Genomic DNA, 16724 nt, shown 5'->3' with positions numbered 1-16724 from the left:
TGCCCAAATGGTCCGAAAAGAGGTGGCACGAGAGCTTTTGTTGAGGTGAGAGAACACACGACGTGTGCCGCGTGCCCAGGAGGAGGTGATGGAGGAGGAGGGGGGAGAGAGGGGAGAGGGGGAGACAGGGAATCGTGGGAAAGTCTGCTGAGGTGTGAGGGCTCATAAATGCGCGCGAGGAGCTCCGCAGAGGCGTCAAGAGTCACACCTGAACAGACATGCGCAGACCACTGAGAAACAAACGCTCTCCAGTGTGTGTGTGTGTGTGTGTGTGTGCGCATCAACAAACTATTACAAACTTTTTATTTTACCTGTCTCACCTGTCAATCAGCTGTCTTAGTCCCGCCCCCTCTGATCTGAAAAGACAGAAGGAAGAAGCTGATTGGCTGACGGAGGAACTTTACTCATTTCTATTGATAAACAGGTTTAACTAAGTTCACTAAACGTTACTCTGCTTTCTAAGATCGATTAGCTCGGCTAGCTGCTGTTAGCATCTGACGGCTAAACAACATGAGAGCTGCTGGAAACCAAAAGGTTCAGAGTCATAAACACAACTCAGAGTTCCCAGGTTCACACCTACACACACACACACACACACACACACACACACACTCTGAAGGAGTTGTTGTTTATATCTTGTTTTATATTATGTTAGTTACCTTCTGTCCATGATGATGAACACATGCAGTGACCGCACCTTCAGTTTGTCCTTATCCAGTTAACTGATTCTGCTATAATGTAAAATGTGACTTTAGTATTAATAGTAAATGTCATTAAGTGTTTAATATTCTGCGGTGCACCTGGTCTGGCTGACGTCATGCAGACAGGTGAGTCCCACGTGCTCGAATATTTAATAAAACTATTAAAGTGACGTATAGATTTTAACACATTCACGTTATGATGGAGAATGGATTTTTATATAATCTCTCTCTCACACACACACACACAGAGCCCGCGGGGGGTCCTGGCACGTGGTCGCTTGTCCGTTGAGGACGATAAAGGAGGATTGGGGGGGGGGGGGGGGTCCTCGCGCTGCTTCTTTCACCTGAGAGACATTTTGCAGGTAGGTGTGAAGCCCCGCCCCTTCCCTCCTCTTGTTCTCTCCCTTCACGCGCGCCCGTCAAACCGTGTAATTATCAGGACTTAAACGCAGGAGGACACGCGCGTGCACACGTCATATTAACATGTGTTCATATCAAATAAACCCGGAAGTAAAAGGTGCTGCTCACACTGGTTATTATTATTATTGTTGGTTGTATAAAAAACTCCAGGTAGAGTTTTGGGAGGAGAGCAGGAGTAGAAAGTAGTACTCGAGTACTACACTTAAAATATTCTTATTTTCTGTTACTTTACAGATTTATTTTACAAACCTGCTGTAAGTTATGGTTCAGTGTTACACATTAAAGTACGTAACAGTAAATATTGTAAATATATATGTATTAAACTTTAAAACAATTCACCTTTGACACTTTCTGCACATTTTGCTGCTGATATATTTCCTCTCATTATATCCTGAAGGCAGTGATGCTATGTGGATGAATCTGGGCGAGGAAAAGAAACGACGTGTAGGACGAGTTTCTCAACATCTGTCTGTAAATAAAGTCACGTAAAAATGAACAAAGACACGTTCAAAACTAGAAGCTAAATTAGACTGGAAATATGTTGCAGTGTCGTCAACAGCAAAGGGGTGAGAAAATTATGGCAAATTTCCAGAAATTTTCCAGAAACCTTTCCATGGGAAATTAAGCTTAGGAATTCTGGAAAATTTCCAATTTGGAAAGATTAGATTGAAATTAACAAGGATTTGCGTGAATTAATGAAAATTTAGTGGAATTTATGAAAATTTATGGGAATTAACAGGATTTAACTGGAAATTTGGGGTAATTTATACAAACTGTATCATATACCAACATAAACATTTTGTTCTGTCATAAGCAGACATATGTGCAAAATGAATACAAATTTAACAAATTACATTTTTGACTTTTATTTGTGAGAAAAACTTCAACAGATTCTTTCATTAAACACCAAAAACATGAATGTTGAATCTGCATTTTTCTGGAAATTATCTGTTGTGCGTGATGGAGGAATGCACATTACAATTTAATTTGCATTAAATCTGGTTGTTTTAACCAAGTTCCTTGTGCAATAAACTTGCTAAATTTGCACATGTAATTCAATATAAATTCTAATTTTTTAGAGATTTCTGAAATTATTTTTAGCACCTTGTACTGGAGATATTTGAGATAATATTTATGTACTTACTTAGTAACATTTGCTGTGCTCTGTGCTGTTGTTGTCTGGATATCAAGGTAAACCATCACAGTCATTATCCAACAGACGAATAAATACCCTAAAAAGATTAGTTATAGTTAGTTATAGTTGTTTAGTTATATATATATATATATATATATATATATATATATATATATATATATATATATATATCACAATATTTAATTGTAAGCCTCTGGTTTAGGCATCAAAACTCCATGGAAATGAAGGATTTAACACCAAAAACTGAGGGTGTTTCATTGTTTCAGAGGTAAAACAAATTAAAGTTTAACTGCTACTGATATGTTGTTTTTAATCAGTCGTGGTCTCTTGACTCTAATCTGTAAAAGCAGGATTTTCAAGACACTAAAAACCACAAACACCAACTATAAACTCTTAATCTTCAACCAGATCTGCCTCCATAAAAACCTCTTAATCCTCCTTTAAACTCTGCTCAGTCCTCAGTTTAAATCCCAAACCTCAGCTGGAGACCTTCACTGAGCTGCTTCACCTCGGTCCCTGCAGGGTTTCAGAAACTCTGGATAAATAAGAGCAGCAGTGAATCTCAGTGAAGATCAGCTCTGTGTTCAAGGAGCCTCTAATCTGTTTGTTTTAAACCACAGCTCTGACTACGGAAAGTTATGGGTTGAATTAATTTAAAAAGAGCAGCCTCCTCTTTGTTTTGTTTCCAAAATACAGTTTATGAGGTTGTAATAAAGTTTTACTGTCTGTAATATATTTCCAATAAAGAGTTTGGCAGGACTGTTTTGGGTGTTTTCACGTTATATAAAAGTGGCAAATATTTGGATATTTTTTCCTTATTTTAGCACATTCATGTTTCCAGAATGTCTTGATTTAACTATTATTCCCTAATACAACACCACAGGAGCATTTGAACAGGTCAATCCTGCCCCCTGTGGTGTGAACCTGACATTACAGAAGTTCAGAGTAGCCACAGACCACAAGCCTGTGTTTCCAAGTCTGTTCTTCAACACAGGTACATAGCTAACGTTAACATGACCAACTGTTTACTCACCAAGAGCTTTAGCCATCGTTGTGTTTCCAAGACAAGAGGTTAGAAAACATCCTCTGAGGAGAGCCACATCTTCAGGGCAGTCTGGAAGCTGCAGTGAGTCAATATCAGAAAGTAATGAGATGGCTAACTGGTTAGCATGCAAAGAAGTGACAGAACTAGAATTAAAGTGCATTGTGACTTAGTTTTAAAAGGAGCAGTGTGAATAAAGTTTCTTCTTGTTTGTTTTCCCTTTAAAGGTGCTATATGCAACTTTTTGCTATCACCACGTAGCTAACGTTAGCATTAACAGCCGTTAGCTTACCAAGAGCTTCAGCCATTGTTGTGTTTACAAGACAAGAGATTAGAATACGTCCTCTGGGCAGCGCTACTTCTTCATCCTCTCATGTTGGAGTGAGGGAAGACTGGACACTACAGTGAGTCACTGTAAGACAAGATGGCATGGGGCTAGCTGGTTAGCATGCTAACTTCAGCAGAATGAAAAAGCCATAGAAACAGAAGAAAAACACTGGCGTTGTTTTCCATCTGTAAAGAAAACTGTTGGTGAGTAGAGGAATGAAGTTTGATGATGAACTCGCAACATTTCTTTTCTAGACTGGTGAATAAACTGCGATAGCAAAAACTTGCATATAGCACCTTTAAAGAATGAATTGCTACTGCTAAGCAGAAATCGATGCCTCAAAATGACAAAATACTAAATGAATATTATGAAACTTGTGAGAAGTTTGTAATATTTTCAGCTTTAATCTAATTTTTATTTGCCTTTAGCACTTCTTTCATCATTCCTAACCTCTGGAAATCTTTTTTTTTCCTGGTAGAAATGCATTTCCACATTTGGCAAACTCCTGGTCTGCTAAAGATCCAGAGCTCTCATCATTCCCTCTGGACACACAAAGCCGGGGAAGGGAGGCACACCTCAGAGTTTCAGAGGTGGTAATTGTCCTGACACCTTTGCAGGGATTTTGAAGATGGGCGGTCGTGAAGCGGGAATCCAGCAGAGAGGAGAAAAGAAAAACAGATTTACAGGTTCAAGGCACTGCAGGGTTTCTGGGTTTTAATCCAAGAATGTGAAGGATTCCTGAGGTTTGGTCGGATTTCAACTTTGTTTTTCTGTACATTGTCCTCAAAATGCGCAGGAGTACTACACATTCTGTTTAAACCTCATCACAAACTACATCTGTAGCTTGGACAAGTAATACATTTAAACACAGTTAAATACAGTTTCCTGAAAGATATCAAAAGTGGCTATTCTGCAATTAAAGTTGTGATTTATTATTTCTTTAAAAAAGATAATTTGACGAAATATTTTAAAATCCTGCTTGTTTTCGAGATGCATCTTAAATGAGTGGAAGAACTGGAGAGAGGTTCACTGCTCGTAAACAGCGAAGGAAAAACTGAGCAGCAATAAAAAACATCAAAATTATTTATATTATTGGAAAGACTGGGAATCAAAGCCGCCAATTATCCTGTTGAGGAAAGACCAAGGACCAAACTCCAGTCAAAAAGGCTGAATTTAACAAAAACAACCTTTGAAAAGGAGCAGGGAAAGGTGTGTTGAAAAGCATTAAACAAACAACATAAAATCAATAAAAACTAAATGTACAACATGTTGATTTGCCTCCTTTATTGAGGATGTGGAAGGCGAGTTCACATCAACATGAACCTTCAACGGGCAAACATGAAGCAGAACAGCAGCTGAGCCTCGAACACCATCGTCGTGGTTCCTGTGCTCAGAGTTTCCTCTCTTCTTTTTGGACGGACGAGGGAGAGAAGAAGATTAAAAATGTCACAGATCCATCACGAAATCCTGGACAAACGCAATCGTGATGAACAAACAGGAAATGCTGGGTATTTGTAGAAAATGTAGGGTTTGTAGTGTCTGACAGGGTTCCAAGGGCAGTCCGGATCGCTACAGTAAGCCACTATCGGAAAGTGATGAGACAGCCAGCTGGTTAGCATGCTAAGAAGAGAGAGAAATATAAGCACATTGTGACTTTATTTTGAAAAAATCTGTGAATTAAGTTTCTTTTTCATGTTCTTCCTCTCGATGCAATATGTAACTTTTTGTTATTGTTACATAGCCAACGGTGGCATTGGAGAAGGCTAGCTGGTTCGCATGCTAACCTTGCCCTTTATTTTGAATTCATAATTTTGACTTGCTTTCCAGCACTGGGGACAGCTCTTGGCAAGTAAAGGAATGAGGTTTGATACTGATCTCACACGTTTCCTCTGGACCTGTAAGTAAACAGCTGCTAATGCTAACGTTAGCTATGTGGCGATAGCAAAAATTTACATACAGCACCTTTTAAAGAGAAGAAGAACAAAAAGAGACTTTATTTGAGCAACTCTTTCAAAACAAAGTCACAACGTGCTTTAATCCTAGTTCTATAACTTCTTAGCATGCTAACCAGCTAGCTGTCTTGGTACTTTTCGATACTGAATCATTGCAGCGTTTATTTTGACTCAAACCAACACATACTGCCCTGTTGCCACAAATATTCACTAGTGCACCAAATGTGGATTCATCCGCCACTGAAATAGTCCCTGACAAACGCACTACTTCCCTGTTTGTTTGATAAAAACTACACGTGAATTAGGAACTTATGGAGTCTTTCTAAGAATGAAACTGTATATTTGTGGGTTGTTTTTAAAAGTTTTTGTTTTTGTTTTTATTTCCCAGTGGAGTTTTGGACAATAACAAACATTTATAACACCAGACGTATTCTTTAACCACTCCTCCTCTCCACCTTTGGCTCAGCTGCCGCTCCAGTCTTCATTACGTCCATGAATCCACACTCGCCATCATTGCTGCCGCATCTTCTGAAAGTCTCTGACATATTGAATAAACTCTTAAGAATACTACGATTGTTTATTTTTATTTCTTTTTTTTTAGAAACATTTTCATTATTTTAACATCGTCTCCAGCAGCCCGACAGCACAGTCCGAGACACACAGAGGAATAGAAAATAAAATCGACATTCTGAAGGTGTGGCTGCTGATCTCATGTCAGATCCTGTAAGCGGCGGTGGCCGACCAGAGCTGGAGTGGAGATAGCAGCAGCTGGTCTCAGATCTGTGCCCAGACCACCAACAGCAGGAGGTTTGACCTGACCTGGATCTGGATCGTCTCTTCTTCTGGTTTGTGTTTTTAATTTTTTTTTAATCAGCAGCCTCATGTGCATCAGTCGACGCTGCCTCCAAAAAAAAAAAAAAAAACCAGGAAGTGCCTCTCTCGTCGTTGCAGACGCCAGCCAATGTCCTCGCTCCGTCTCCAGCACCGCAGACCCGCCCACTGAGACATGATTGGCCGCTCAGCTACAGTAACGCAGTCCCTCCCCCCGCCCCCTCCTCTCCTCCTCTGGCCTCTCCCCTCACCTGGATGCTGGGCAGAGAGCCGGGCTGCGATTGGTGGAAGTGTGAGAGCAGGTGATGGTGGTGGTGGTGGTGGGTGGGGGGCGGCGCTCACTGCTGTTTGGAGCGCCAGAACCGCGAGGCGATGGAGCCGAGAGAGAGTCCCTGCTTCTTCTGCTGGGAGAGCTCAGCCAGGCGCTGCTCCTCCTCCTGACAGACGGAGATCAGGGAGGTAAAACAAATCAAATCAAAGAGAAAGGAGGGAGATAGTCGCAGGGGTGCGTTCGATTTCTCCTCCTACCTGTGCTAGCTGAGCCTGTCTGCGTTTGAAGGCCTCGAATGGGGTCGTCCTCCAGAGCATAGTTCTCCAACACCGAGCGGACGTCCTCCACTCCGCTCAGAGCGATGGCTGACAGACGGAGGGAAGAAAAGACGTGATTATCTGATGCTTTTGGACAACGTCCGACATTTCTCACCGTTTATCTTCTGGGTCCTGGCAACAAATAAAGCTCAGGAGATGCAACACCACATAAATTGGAGTCGTTAAATAAACACAATTTTTCCCTTTTTAAAAAATATCGTAATAAATATCGTGCCGAAGACTTGTTACCGAGGTATTATCTTATTGTGAGATTTTGATATTGTTACATCACTAATAACATTAAACATGTTCAGTATTTACAATCAGAAAACACAAGAAAAACAAAAGCAGTCTGATTTAGAAGAATCACGAGTCGTCTGCTGCAGCTCGGCAGAGAAACACTGAGCAAAGATAAAAAGGGGAACGGACTGGAGAAATAAAAGGAGAGAAATGAGGAAGCAGGTGGAGAAGGAGGCTCCCTGAACGCCTCGCCCTGTCTCTCTTACTCTTGAGGAAGTTGGCGAGGTCGTAGAGCGTCCGGTCCTCCGAGTTCCCGTCCCATTTCTTCAGAGCCATGCCGTTGAAGGGCTGCAGGCTGAACGCCTCCCGCTTACAGTCCACCACGATCACTTTACTGGTGTCTCGGTTCAGGCACGACACGTCCTGAAAAAATTTAATTCAAAAAAGACGACAAAGAAAGACAAAAATGAAATATGAAGACGCCCTGGGTTCGTTAAAGGTTGTTTTAATCGTCCTGTAGCTTCCCCTCCTCCAGCCCGACATAAGCTGAGGGACCCTATTGACCTTTATTTTTAAAGCCTAATTAAATACACAACTTTATTATCTTAATGATCCTTAATATGCACTCAGATTAAAACCCACAAAACACACACACTTTCTCTGGTGGCCCCAGCTGGTGACTATTAGTGTGTGTGAGACAGATGGAGAGGGACGCTTCCTCGTTGTCTCTATCACCAAGCTCATCTGGTGCCCACCCCCACCCTTAAAACTGCTAAACCCCAGTGGACACATTCGTCCATCAGCCTCAGCCAATGAATAAAAGGCATCTGTCTTCTCTCAGAGGGAGTGTGTGCTGAGTACAAACACAGTTGTATAATAATGATATTTAAAGAGCAACTTGAAGGTTAAAGAAATTTATACTGTGTGCAACAGAGCTCTGCAGTGATGATGTGTTTCTGTAGTCCTAGTCCTGAAGTTAGCATCAGCCTGGTTCCTCCACAAAAAGCCAATGGGATTTTTTCCATTGTGTTTTGGATTATTCTAGAAAATAAACCAGTGAGCAGCTTAAGTTTCTGATCCTTCAGGTTTAGTTGATCAGATCATCTTCACAGATGAACACCACTGTTCTGATGTTTGAAGTAAGATGTTAATGTTAGGCTATAAACCAACTACACCACGGTCACATGACGTCAACGTCTCCACCACTAAGCTTCCAACTGGTCATTTCATTTAGCTCTGAGCTCTTCTACAAAAGCCTTTCTTCTTAGAAAGTTAGTGAGAGTTTGAAAGAGCGTGAGTAGAAACACAACGAGGCTGTAAAGGTGGACTGGTGAGTAGATGGGTTTTCATGTTAACATCAGAATTTTTATTTTGAATTTCATAATTATGACTTGCTTTCTACAACTGAAAACAGCTCTTAGCGAGTAAAGGAATTAAGTTTGATGCTGAACTCACACCTTTTCTTCTAGACTGGTAATGCTAATGTTAGCTATGTGGCAATAGCCAAAAGTTACACATAGGAAGAAGAACAAGAAGAAGAAACTGTATTCGCACAACTCTTTCCAAAACAAAGTTAAAACATGCTTTAATCCAAGTTCTATTACTTCTTAGCATGCTAACCAGCTAGCTGTCTCGGTACTTTTTGATACCAACTCACTGCAGCATCCACTCTGCCCTGAAGAAGTAGCTCTACTTAAACATGTTTAAGTAGCAACAATAGCTAAAGCTCTTGATGAGTAAGCAGACGTTAATGCTAACATTAGCTATGGAGTGATAGCCAAAACCTGCATATAGCACCTTTAAGGGCAACACACACCTGTAGCAGAAATTGTATCACATTCCCTCCCCAGATTGGCACATCCAGGCTACCGTACCTTCACTCTGCTGTGGAGGCGGACACTAAATCACCGAAACAGAAGCTGAACGCGACTAGAAACTAAAGTTTGCTTCAGGTTAATGCTCACACCCCACAGTTTCATCAATGAAAGGTCATGCCCCGACAACTTCCACACCTCCAATCCTCTCCCCCACGTCTTTGTATGAAAACGCCACTCGTCAAAACCCACTGTGTGATGTTATTGGCAGGAGCCATCTGTGGCTGCCATCTCCTGTTTGGGGAGTAGAAATAGAAATGACATCTACTGCTGTGAGGAGCAGACGCTGCATCAACGTCCAGCAGAGGAAATCACAGTTGGACGGCTCAGGACATAAACACATCCCGGGGAAATTCACCTTTAAATAAATAATGTGTATGTACTGCTGCAGAATTAAACCAGAGCATGTTAAATATTTTGTAGTGTTTCTATTTCATGTATTATTTGCTTGATATGTCTGATTACCTGGAAGCTACAAATAAAATGTTGCTATACGTTTTCCGGTTGAAATTTCAGCCTTTAATTATTATACTTGTTTTCCACCTCCTCCTGTTTCAATAGAATTGGCCATTAGTTCCCAAAGTGTCTTAAAAATGGGCAGGGAAATGTTTGCTTTCATTCTTATTGCATAATTAAAAAAATATATATATTAAATATATATTAAGATACATTTTTAGGTTGTTTTTAAACATGAAAATGTAAGAAATTAACCTCCTGCACAGACGGCATGCCCCCCCCCCCGAATAACAACAACAAAGTTTGAAGGAAGACAGTTAATCCCCACTGTTGTGTTGTGTTGTGTTTCTTATCCTGGCAACAGCCAACAAACAATAAGACGTCTGATCCATTTCAGGCCTGCAGCCGACGCTTAGATGCAGGGCAGCGAACAATAGCTGGATATTGGTCAGGTTTTATGAGAGGGTGAGGAAGGGTCAGCGCAGAGGCTCATGAGGAATTAATGCTATTAAACTCAAAAGATATAACACTTTCTTTAATTTCTGGAACCAAATCAGAAGCAAACAACTGGCTCAGTTTGCTGACAGACCACTGTTAAAAATACTTCAATAATACTCCTAATACTAATCATCTTCTGTTCAACTTTCACCTCTCTTCTCTGTCGGTCATCGTATTTGTGGTCAAAACATCTGTGTCTTTACTTACTCTGAACTCACCTTCTGGTCAACAAACGTCCGAATCAGTCGGACCAGTCGTTAAGACTTTATCCTGCTAGCTCCCTGGTATAACGTAATGTCCAACTGAACCGATGTGTAAAACTACTGCTTCCACACTAAACTAAAACTCATCAGTGTTGCTATGGTTACGCCTCGCGTCCACACTACTCCAGACACCAAAACCCTACCGGCTCTGTTTTAGTTTGAAAACTCTGCATTTTTAGTCTGGACGGACAGAGACAAAGACTTTTGGAAACGAAGACGATCACGTTCGCTTCCTTCCAGAGGGGTCAAAAATTTCTAGTCAATTTCCTGAAACTTGGAGAATTTTAGAAATATGTTCCATGGGAATTAACAGGAATATGGGAATTAATGGGAATTAACTGTAAATTTTATACAAACTGTATGACATGCAAACATAAATCTAAATATTTTGTTTTGTCATAAGCAGGCATACATGCAAATACAAATTTAAAAAACAACATTTTTGACTTTGATTTATTTGGGAGTAGAACTTTAATCGATTCTTTCACTGGACAACAAAAATGAAATAAACATATTCCCTATAACCCCCCTCAAAAAACTGAATTACTAACCTGCAAGTTTTGCAAATGTCCAATTTATTCCCGTTAATTCCCACCGAAAGTTTTCCAACTTTGAAAATTCATGGAATTTTGCAACCCTAGTCAAGACATACCTTTCCCTGATTGGTCACGCTGTGATCACATGACCCATTTCAGCCTACCAGAGGTGAACGCAACATGGAGAACAAATTAAAAGCGTCATTAAACCTCGGTGTCTTTGCTAGCAGCTGTTAAATTTCATTTTCGTAATATTTTCTGCAACTTGGCAACGAACTACAGAGTCAACAACCTACTTCCTGTTTACACCGGCACCATGCAATGCACATGTGATATGTGTTTTTGATTAAGCTAACAATTTTAGCCTCATTATTTCCAGATGATGTGGAATAAAACGGATTAAATTAAAGCCATAGATGGCAGAAAATGCACATCCACAGACACGTGTAAACAATAATTTTAATTTAACGGGAGATTTAATAACTTTCTCTTGACATATGTGGCATTAATAACTCTCCCTCAGCATATGGAGCATTAATAACTCTCTCTTGGCATCTGTTGCTTTTTAGGTCTGTCTTGGCGTTATGGAGATGAGATGAGAAGTGTGTCTTCTTTCTGGGAAGTAGGTTAACCAGCTCCTTACAACCTCCAGACTGTTTCTCAATAAAACACAGAGATGACAGTTGGAGGGAGACAGAAGGAGGAGGAGGCAGCAAGGGAGGGAGGAAGGGAGGGAGGGGAAACATGAAGGAAGAAGGGGAAGAAGTGAAGGAAGGGGTGAAGGAGGGTGAAGGGGAGGTGAGATAAGAGGAAGAGGAGAGAGAGGGAGGGAGGCAGAAGGTTAATGAGGCCTGAGAGGAGGAGGATGGAGGAGACAGGGGAGGGAGGGGAGTCTATTGTGGTGAGGAGGAGAAATCAATGGCGGCAGCAGAAGGCAGCTAAGGAGGACAGACACAGGGGGTAACACTGCTCTGTGGTGTACAGGTGTTTTACCATGTTTCTGCTCATCTGAACTTCTTTAACTTAAAAATAGAAATATTGATTTATTTTGTCAGAAAACAAACTTTCTGATAAGAGATTTAAATAAATGGTCAATGAAATATGAAAACTCGTAACATAAATACAGACAAGATGTACAACCATGAAATTAGAAAATGAAGCCTTTTTCACACAAGAGTTGATTTTAGCTCATTACATTTTTTGAGAATAGAGTAAAAAAAATGTGGTAAACTCAGGAAATAACATTTCTATTGGATATTACTGTGTGGTTGTTTCATATGTTTTGTATCTGCATAGTTATGCAGAGTTAAAGTTGTGTATTTCAGAGGTTTTCAACAGTGAAGGATCTGTACGGTTTCCACATTCTTAAAAGTTGAAAATCAATATTTTTTTCTTTATTATTTTCTTTATTGTTTGAAAAAGCTGTCGGACCTTTATTGCTGCTAAAATTATTCTCAAAGTTATATGTAGTGTTTAAGGGGCCCTGTGTTTTCTGTATATAAATGCGCAGCATCAGCAGTTTTATTGAAGAATTTAACTATTCTGTTTTTTATTGTACTTCAAGCACCTGACGCTTTTTTAATCTTCATTATTGAGTTTCTTATTTTATCTTTTATCTCCATCTTTTTATTCCTGTTTTACACTACATATGTTATGGTACTTTAAACAGCTGGCACTTTATCTTGATGTTACATCAACAGATGTACATAATTGTTATATGTGATGTGTTTTTGTTTTTCCCTGGTACGTTATGGTACAACTGTTGTCCTGTCATGTAAGTTGCATGGCAATAAAGTATTTTGAATAGGAAAGTTTAAAGCAACACCAGTTCTGTAAACAATTTATTGTTGTTTCCACCAACTAACAGAAAAGTATTGATAGTGGTACTGATAAAGAGCCGAATCGTCATTTTGCTCACTCCTGTTTGACTGATGTGTAAAGCAGAAATATTCACCATATATTTAAATTAATGAAAGTTTTACTTATCTGTGTTTTTAAATGTATTTTTAAAATTCATATTCATCATTTAATTTTTTAACTTTTAATGCTTGTTTTTTCTTGATGTGATGCCGACTTGACATATTTCTTTATCTCTAAGACTGAGTTTGATTTATTTTGATAGCACTTACCTGTCTGAACACACACACACACACACACACACACACACACACACAAACACACACCACAGTACCTTAACATGATGTCCCTCCATGTAGCGCGTTGCGTCTCTGAATAGACGATACATGACGAAACCCTGAGGGTCGATGCTGTCGATCAGAGGATACGCCGTCTGAAGGCAGAAAAATCTACAGTCATCTGAATGAAACTAACTTTAGACTGAGGAGTCAGACAAAACAAGCAGCTAAGAAATGTTTAGTTGAGTAAATAATCAGCAGAATAACAACAAGTAAAACACAATAAATAGTTAATGTTTGTGTGTTTTTTGCCTTCAGACGACTGTAAACAAGTCGGATTGACGACTCAAAGGACCAGACTGAGCAGAACCAGGACAAAGACCTTTTAGGACTTGATCTACAATCTTCTAAACTTCGTGGCAAACGACAGCGAAGCAGCAACAACATAACACAACAGATCTGATCGGACAGTGAAGCCTCTCAGGGTTTATTTAGCGATAAACATAACTAAAGTGAGCGACTCTCTCACCATGCCGGTCTCTGCCGTGAAGATGACGATCTCGTAGAGCGGCGCGAGCTGCTGGAACAGGTAGTCGATGCCTGGACGTTTCTTAAACCGCCAACCTGTTGACAACTGCAGAAACACACAGGAACCAGTCAGGAAGTCAACAGGAAACCAAAGAGAAGATTTTGGCGAAGTGGGTAGAGACAAAGATCAACAATGAAGCAATGAAGTTTCCAAAAAGTCTCCATTGAACAGTGGATACTAGGCATAACTGTAGCAACGGGGGACGGACTCTCGACTCGGTGCCTATCGGATTCAGTTGTCACTTAACATCCTAATATTGTTTTTTTTTCAGAACGCAATTTATTGATATTTGATAATAATGTCTAAAAGACTCTCAGTTGTGTTTCCGACGAGTGTCGTAGCTTCGGTTTGTGTAAGAAGATCGTTGTTGGACTTTAATTCCTTTGAGGAAAAATACACTTTTCTTAGTCGCCTATTTTCTGCTGTCGGCATTTTCAGAGTAAAAACTAATGATTAATCCATAATTGACTGTGATTTGAAAGAAATTTCTTCAAATGTCCATCCCCAATGATGCATTTAAAAACTAAATCATCAAACCACAGAAACCTGAAGAGTTCTGGTAACGTTTGATGGACTCTTTAAGTTGCAGCCATATTCTCGGTAGGAAGTAATGAAGTGTCAGTTCAAGGACTGTGGCTAATTATTAACTTGACAGCACCAGTTAAAGAAAAGGTTCCTTCCTATGAAGAGAAACAGTTTGTGTTTGTTCCTTGTTCAGATCCATAGAGTTTCATAGTACGGGTTAAAAGCTAAAAGCTACTGTTGACAATCTAATTCAGATTTTTATTTGAAGCCTGATTTAATGATGAGCCAAGATCATCTTGAAATTTAGCACATCTTTTTGGCCCTGTCCTGTGTTTGACAGCTGCGAGCCTGAGCCTGATCTTGACATGAAGATCCAGACAAACTCTGTCACACTCTGTGTTTATAAAGTTAACTGTAGCTGGAAGGAAAAACTTTGCAGACGGAGGAAAGTGGGTCAGTGATCATGTAAGACGACCTGATGTAGCAGCCCTGTGTGTGTGTGTGTGTGTGTGTTTGTGTTTGTGTAACTGCAGCAGCTGAACAGCCGCCGTTCGGTCACGGGTCAGACGCTCTCAGAGGTCATAACCTTTTCCACTCAGGTCGGCTCCTGTTTGAGTTAAACACACACAACGTCAACAGCCTAAGGGTTGTCGGCCTCCTGTGTGTGTGTGTGTGAATGTTTGTGTTGGGACGGCGAACACGCTGATGTTTTCACTCAGAAAGTTTAGTTTCAGTTCTGCTCTGCAGTCGTCATTACAGCTATAAAACGCTGGTGACAGTTGAAGCAGTTAGTGTTTGTTTGGTTGTGTGGGGAAAGAGGGAAGAAGGCTGTGTGTGAGAGCAGATAACGAAGGATAAAAGTGTGTGTGTTGTGTGTGGTGTGTGTGTGTGTTGTGTGTGTGACACAGGAAGGAAAAGTTGGGGAGGTGGGTGGCGTATCACTACTTTTATATGTGTTCGTCTGCTTCAACAGGCAGCAGGTGTCGAGTTACGGCTGCTGCACACCTGTCAGGTAAATCGACAGTGTGTGTTATGTGTATCTGTTAAAAAAAAAAAAAAAAAGGGTGGAGGGTGAGACAACAAGTCGACAGGTGGTGGGACACACCTCCGACCCACATGCCGTATCCTCCACCTGTCCCATAAAACCATTAACCCCCAGATCCACCTCCCTCCCTCTTTTGTGTCTTTAACTGTTACCTGTTTTCTCTTCTGCCGCTGAAAAAACATCCTATTTATGCCAAATTAATCCTCCGCTGTGTGAAGTATAAAAATCATAACTGAAAGGATAGCTGAGCAAGACAAACAATACCAGACTCCACTGACAAAAACTGCAATTTTACTGGGAGCTGCTGGAATACCACTGCCTCCATCTGTCAGTGTGTCTGTGTTACTGTGTGGTACTTTTACTGCAGTAAAGTATCTGATTACTTCTTCCACCACTGAGAGTCACACAGTAACACAGACACACTAACAGATGGAGGCAGTGGTATTCCAGCAGCTCCTGTGTTCTGCTCGGTAAAATTCCTTTTTTTGTCAATGGAGTCTGGTAGAGATATATGGTGACATTTCTATTTCTGCTATCAATGATTTAGACCAAAACATAAGAACATTCAAAAATACCAGAATTAGTTTTTGTTTAACCAGAAACATCACTGTATATCAGTGATATATATATATATTGTTGTCCAGTTGAGTTTTTAAAACCGTCTCTGAGAGGAGCAGGGATTACGAGGACACGTACCGACCACTCCGGGTGCAGCAGGACGTCGGTGAGCTCCAGCACCAGAGTGTAGGGAGGCTGGTAGTACGGCTCCTTCAGGGGGTCGGGCAGCAGCTTCGGGCTCGTCGGCTCGAATGATCATCTAAAATTATTAACACAGAGAGAGAGACAGCAGGTTAAACTGTGCCTTCATAAATCATAAAAACTATGGACATATTTCACAACACCTTTCAGAGTGAGAGGAGGAAGTTGGCAAGTCTGAGAAAAACTGGAAGTTCTGGCTTCAAGTGGGAAAATCCAGCCTTCATACCTTATCTACTTATCTGCTAAATAATCCTTCAAAAAGCTATTAAATAAAATCTTTCAGCTCATATCAACATTCTGAAAAACCCCAAGAAGGAAGAGTGGATATGCCCACATGAAGATATGCAAACATTACAAATACTGAAACTATCATTGGTGCAGTTTATTAATTCAAAACTGAAAATTTTTGCTTCACAAATCTGCTGAGGAAAATCCAACAAACTATAACCTGGACTCTGCATACAGCAGAAATTGCAAATCAAAGTGAGATGTAAGATAATATTCAGAGAAATTCAGGTGGGTGGAAACACCCCAGGAGGCCTGGGAAACTCAGGCTACGTCCACGTTAATGTTTTCATTTTAAAACATCGTTTTAAAACTAAAATGATTCGTATCACATGACCCTCACGTGTAGTGTAAACACTGCAGTTGGTTGCAGAAAACACTACGAAACCAAACGGTCGCAGATCATTTGAATAATCGCTAACTTCCTGTGCATGTTGTAGCGTTACAAAACGCAGCAAAGACACCAAGGTGTGCAGCATTTGTAAATCAGCATTGTAAGTC

General features: G+C 40.5%; 1 protein-coding gene across 1 annotated transcript in view; it reads right to left on the bottom strand.

Annotated features, from left to right (window-relative positions):
• Positions 1-4916: 4916 nt before the first annotated feature.
• Positions 4917-16724, bottom strand: part of timm50 (translocase of inner mitochondrial membrane 50 homolog (S. cerevisiae)) — a 30727-nt gene continuing 18919 nt past the window's right edge. The window contains 7 exon segments of the mRNA XM_018687149.2: positions 4917-6867; positions 6959-6994; positions 6996-7066; positions 7525-7681; positions 13077-13175; positions 13550-13654; positions 15876-15983. Of these exon segments, the coding sequence (XP_018542665.1) occupies positions 6769-6867; positions 6959-6994; positions 6996-7066; positions 7525-7681; positions 13077-13175; positions 13550-13654; positions 15876-15983 (675 nt within the window). The 3' untranslated portion in view covers positions 4917-6768.

This window comes from Lates calcarifer, linkage group LG21, assembly GCF_001640805.2.
Source record: "Lates calcarifer isolate ASB-BC8 linkage group LG21, TLL_Latcal_v3, whole genome shotgun sequence".
Classification (NCBI taxonomy): Eukaryota; Metazoa; Chordata; class Actinopteri; family Centropomidae; genus Lates; species Lates calcarifer.
This window is presented reverse-complemented; position numbering and strand designations above follow the sequence as displayed.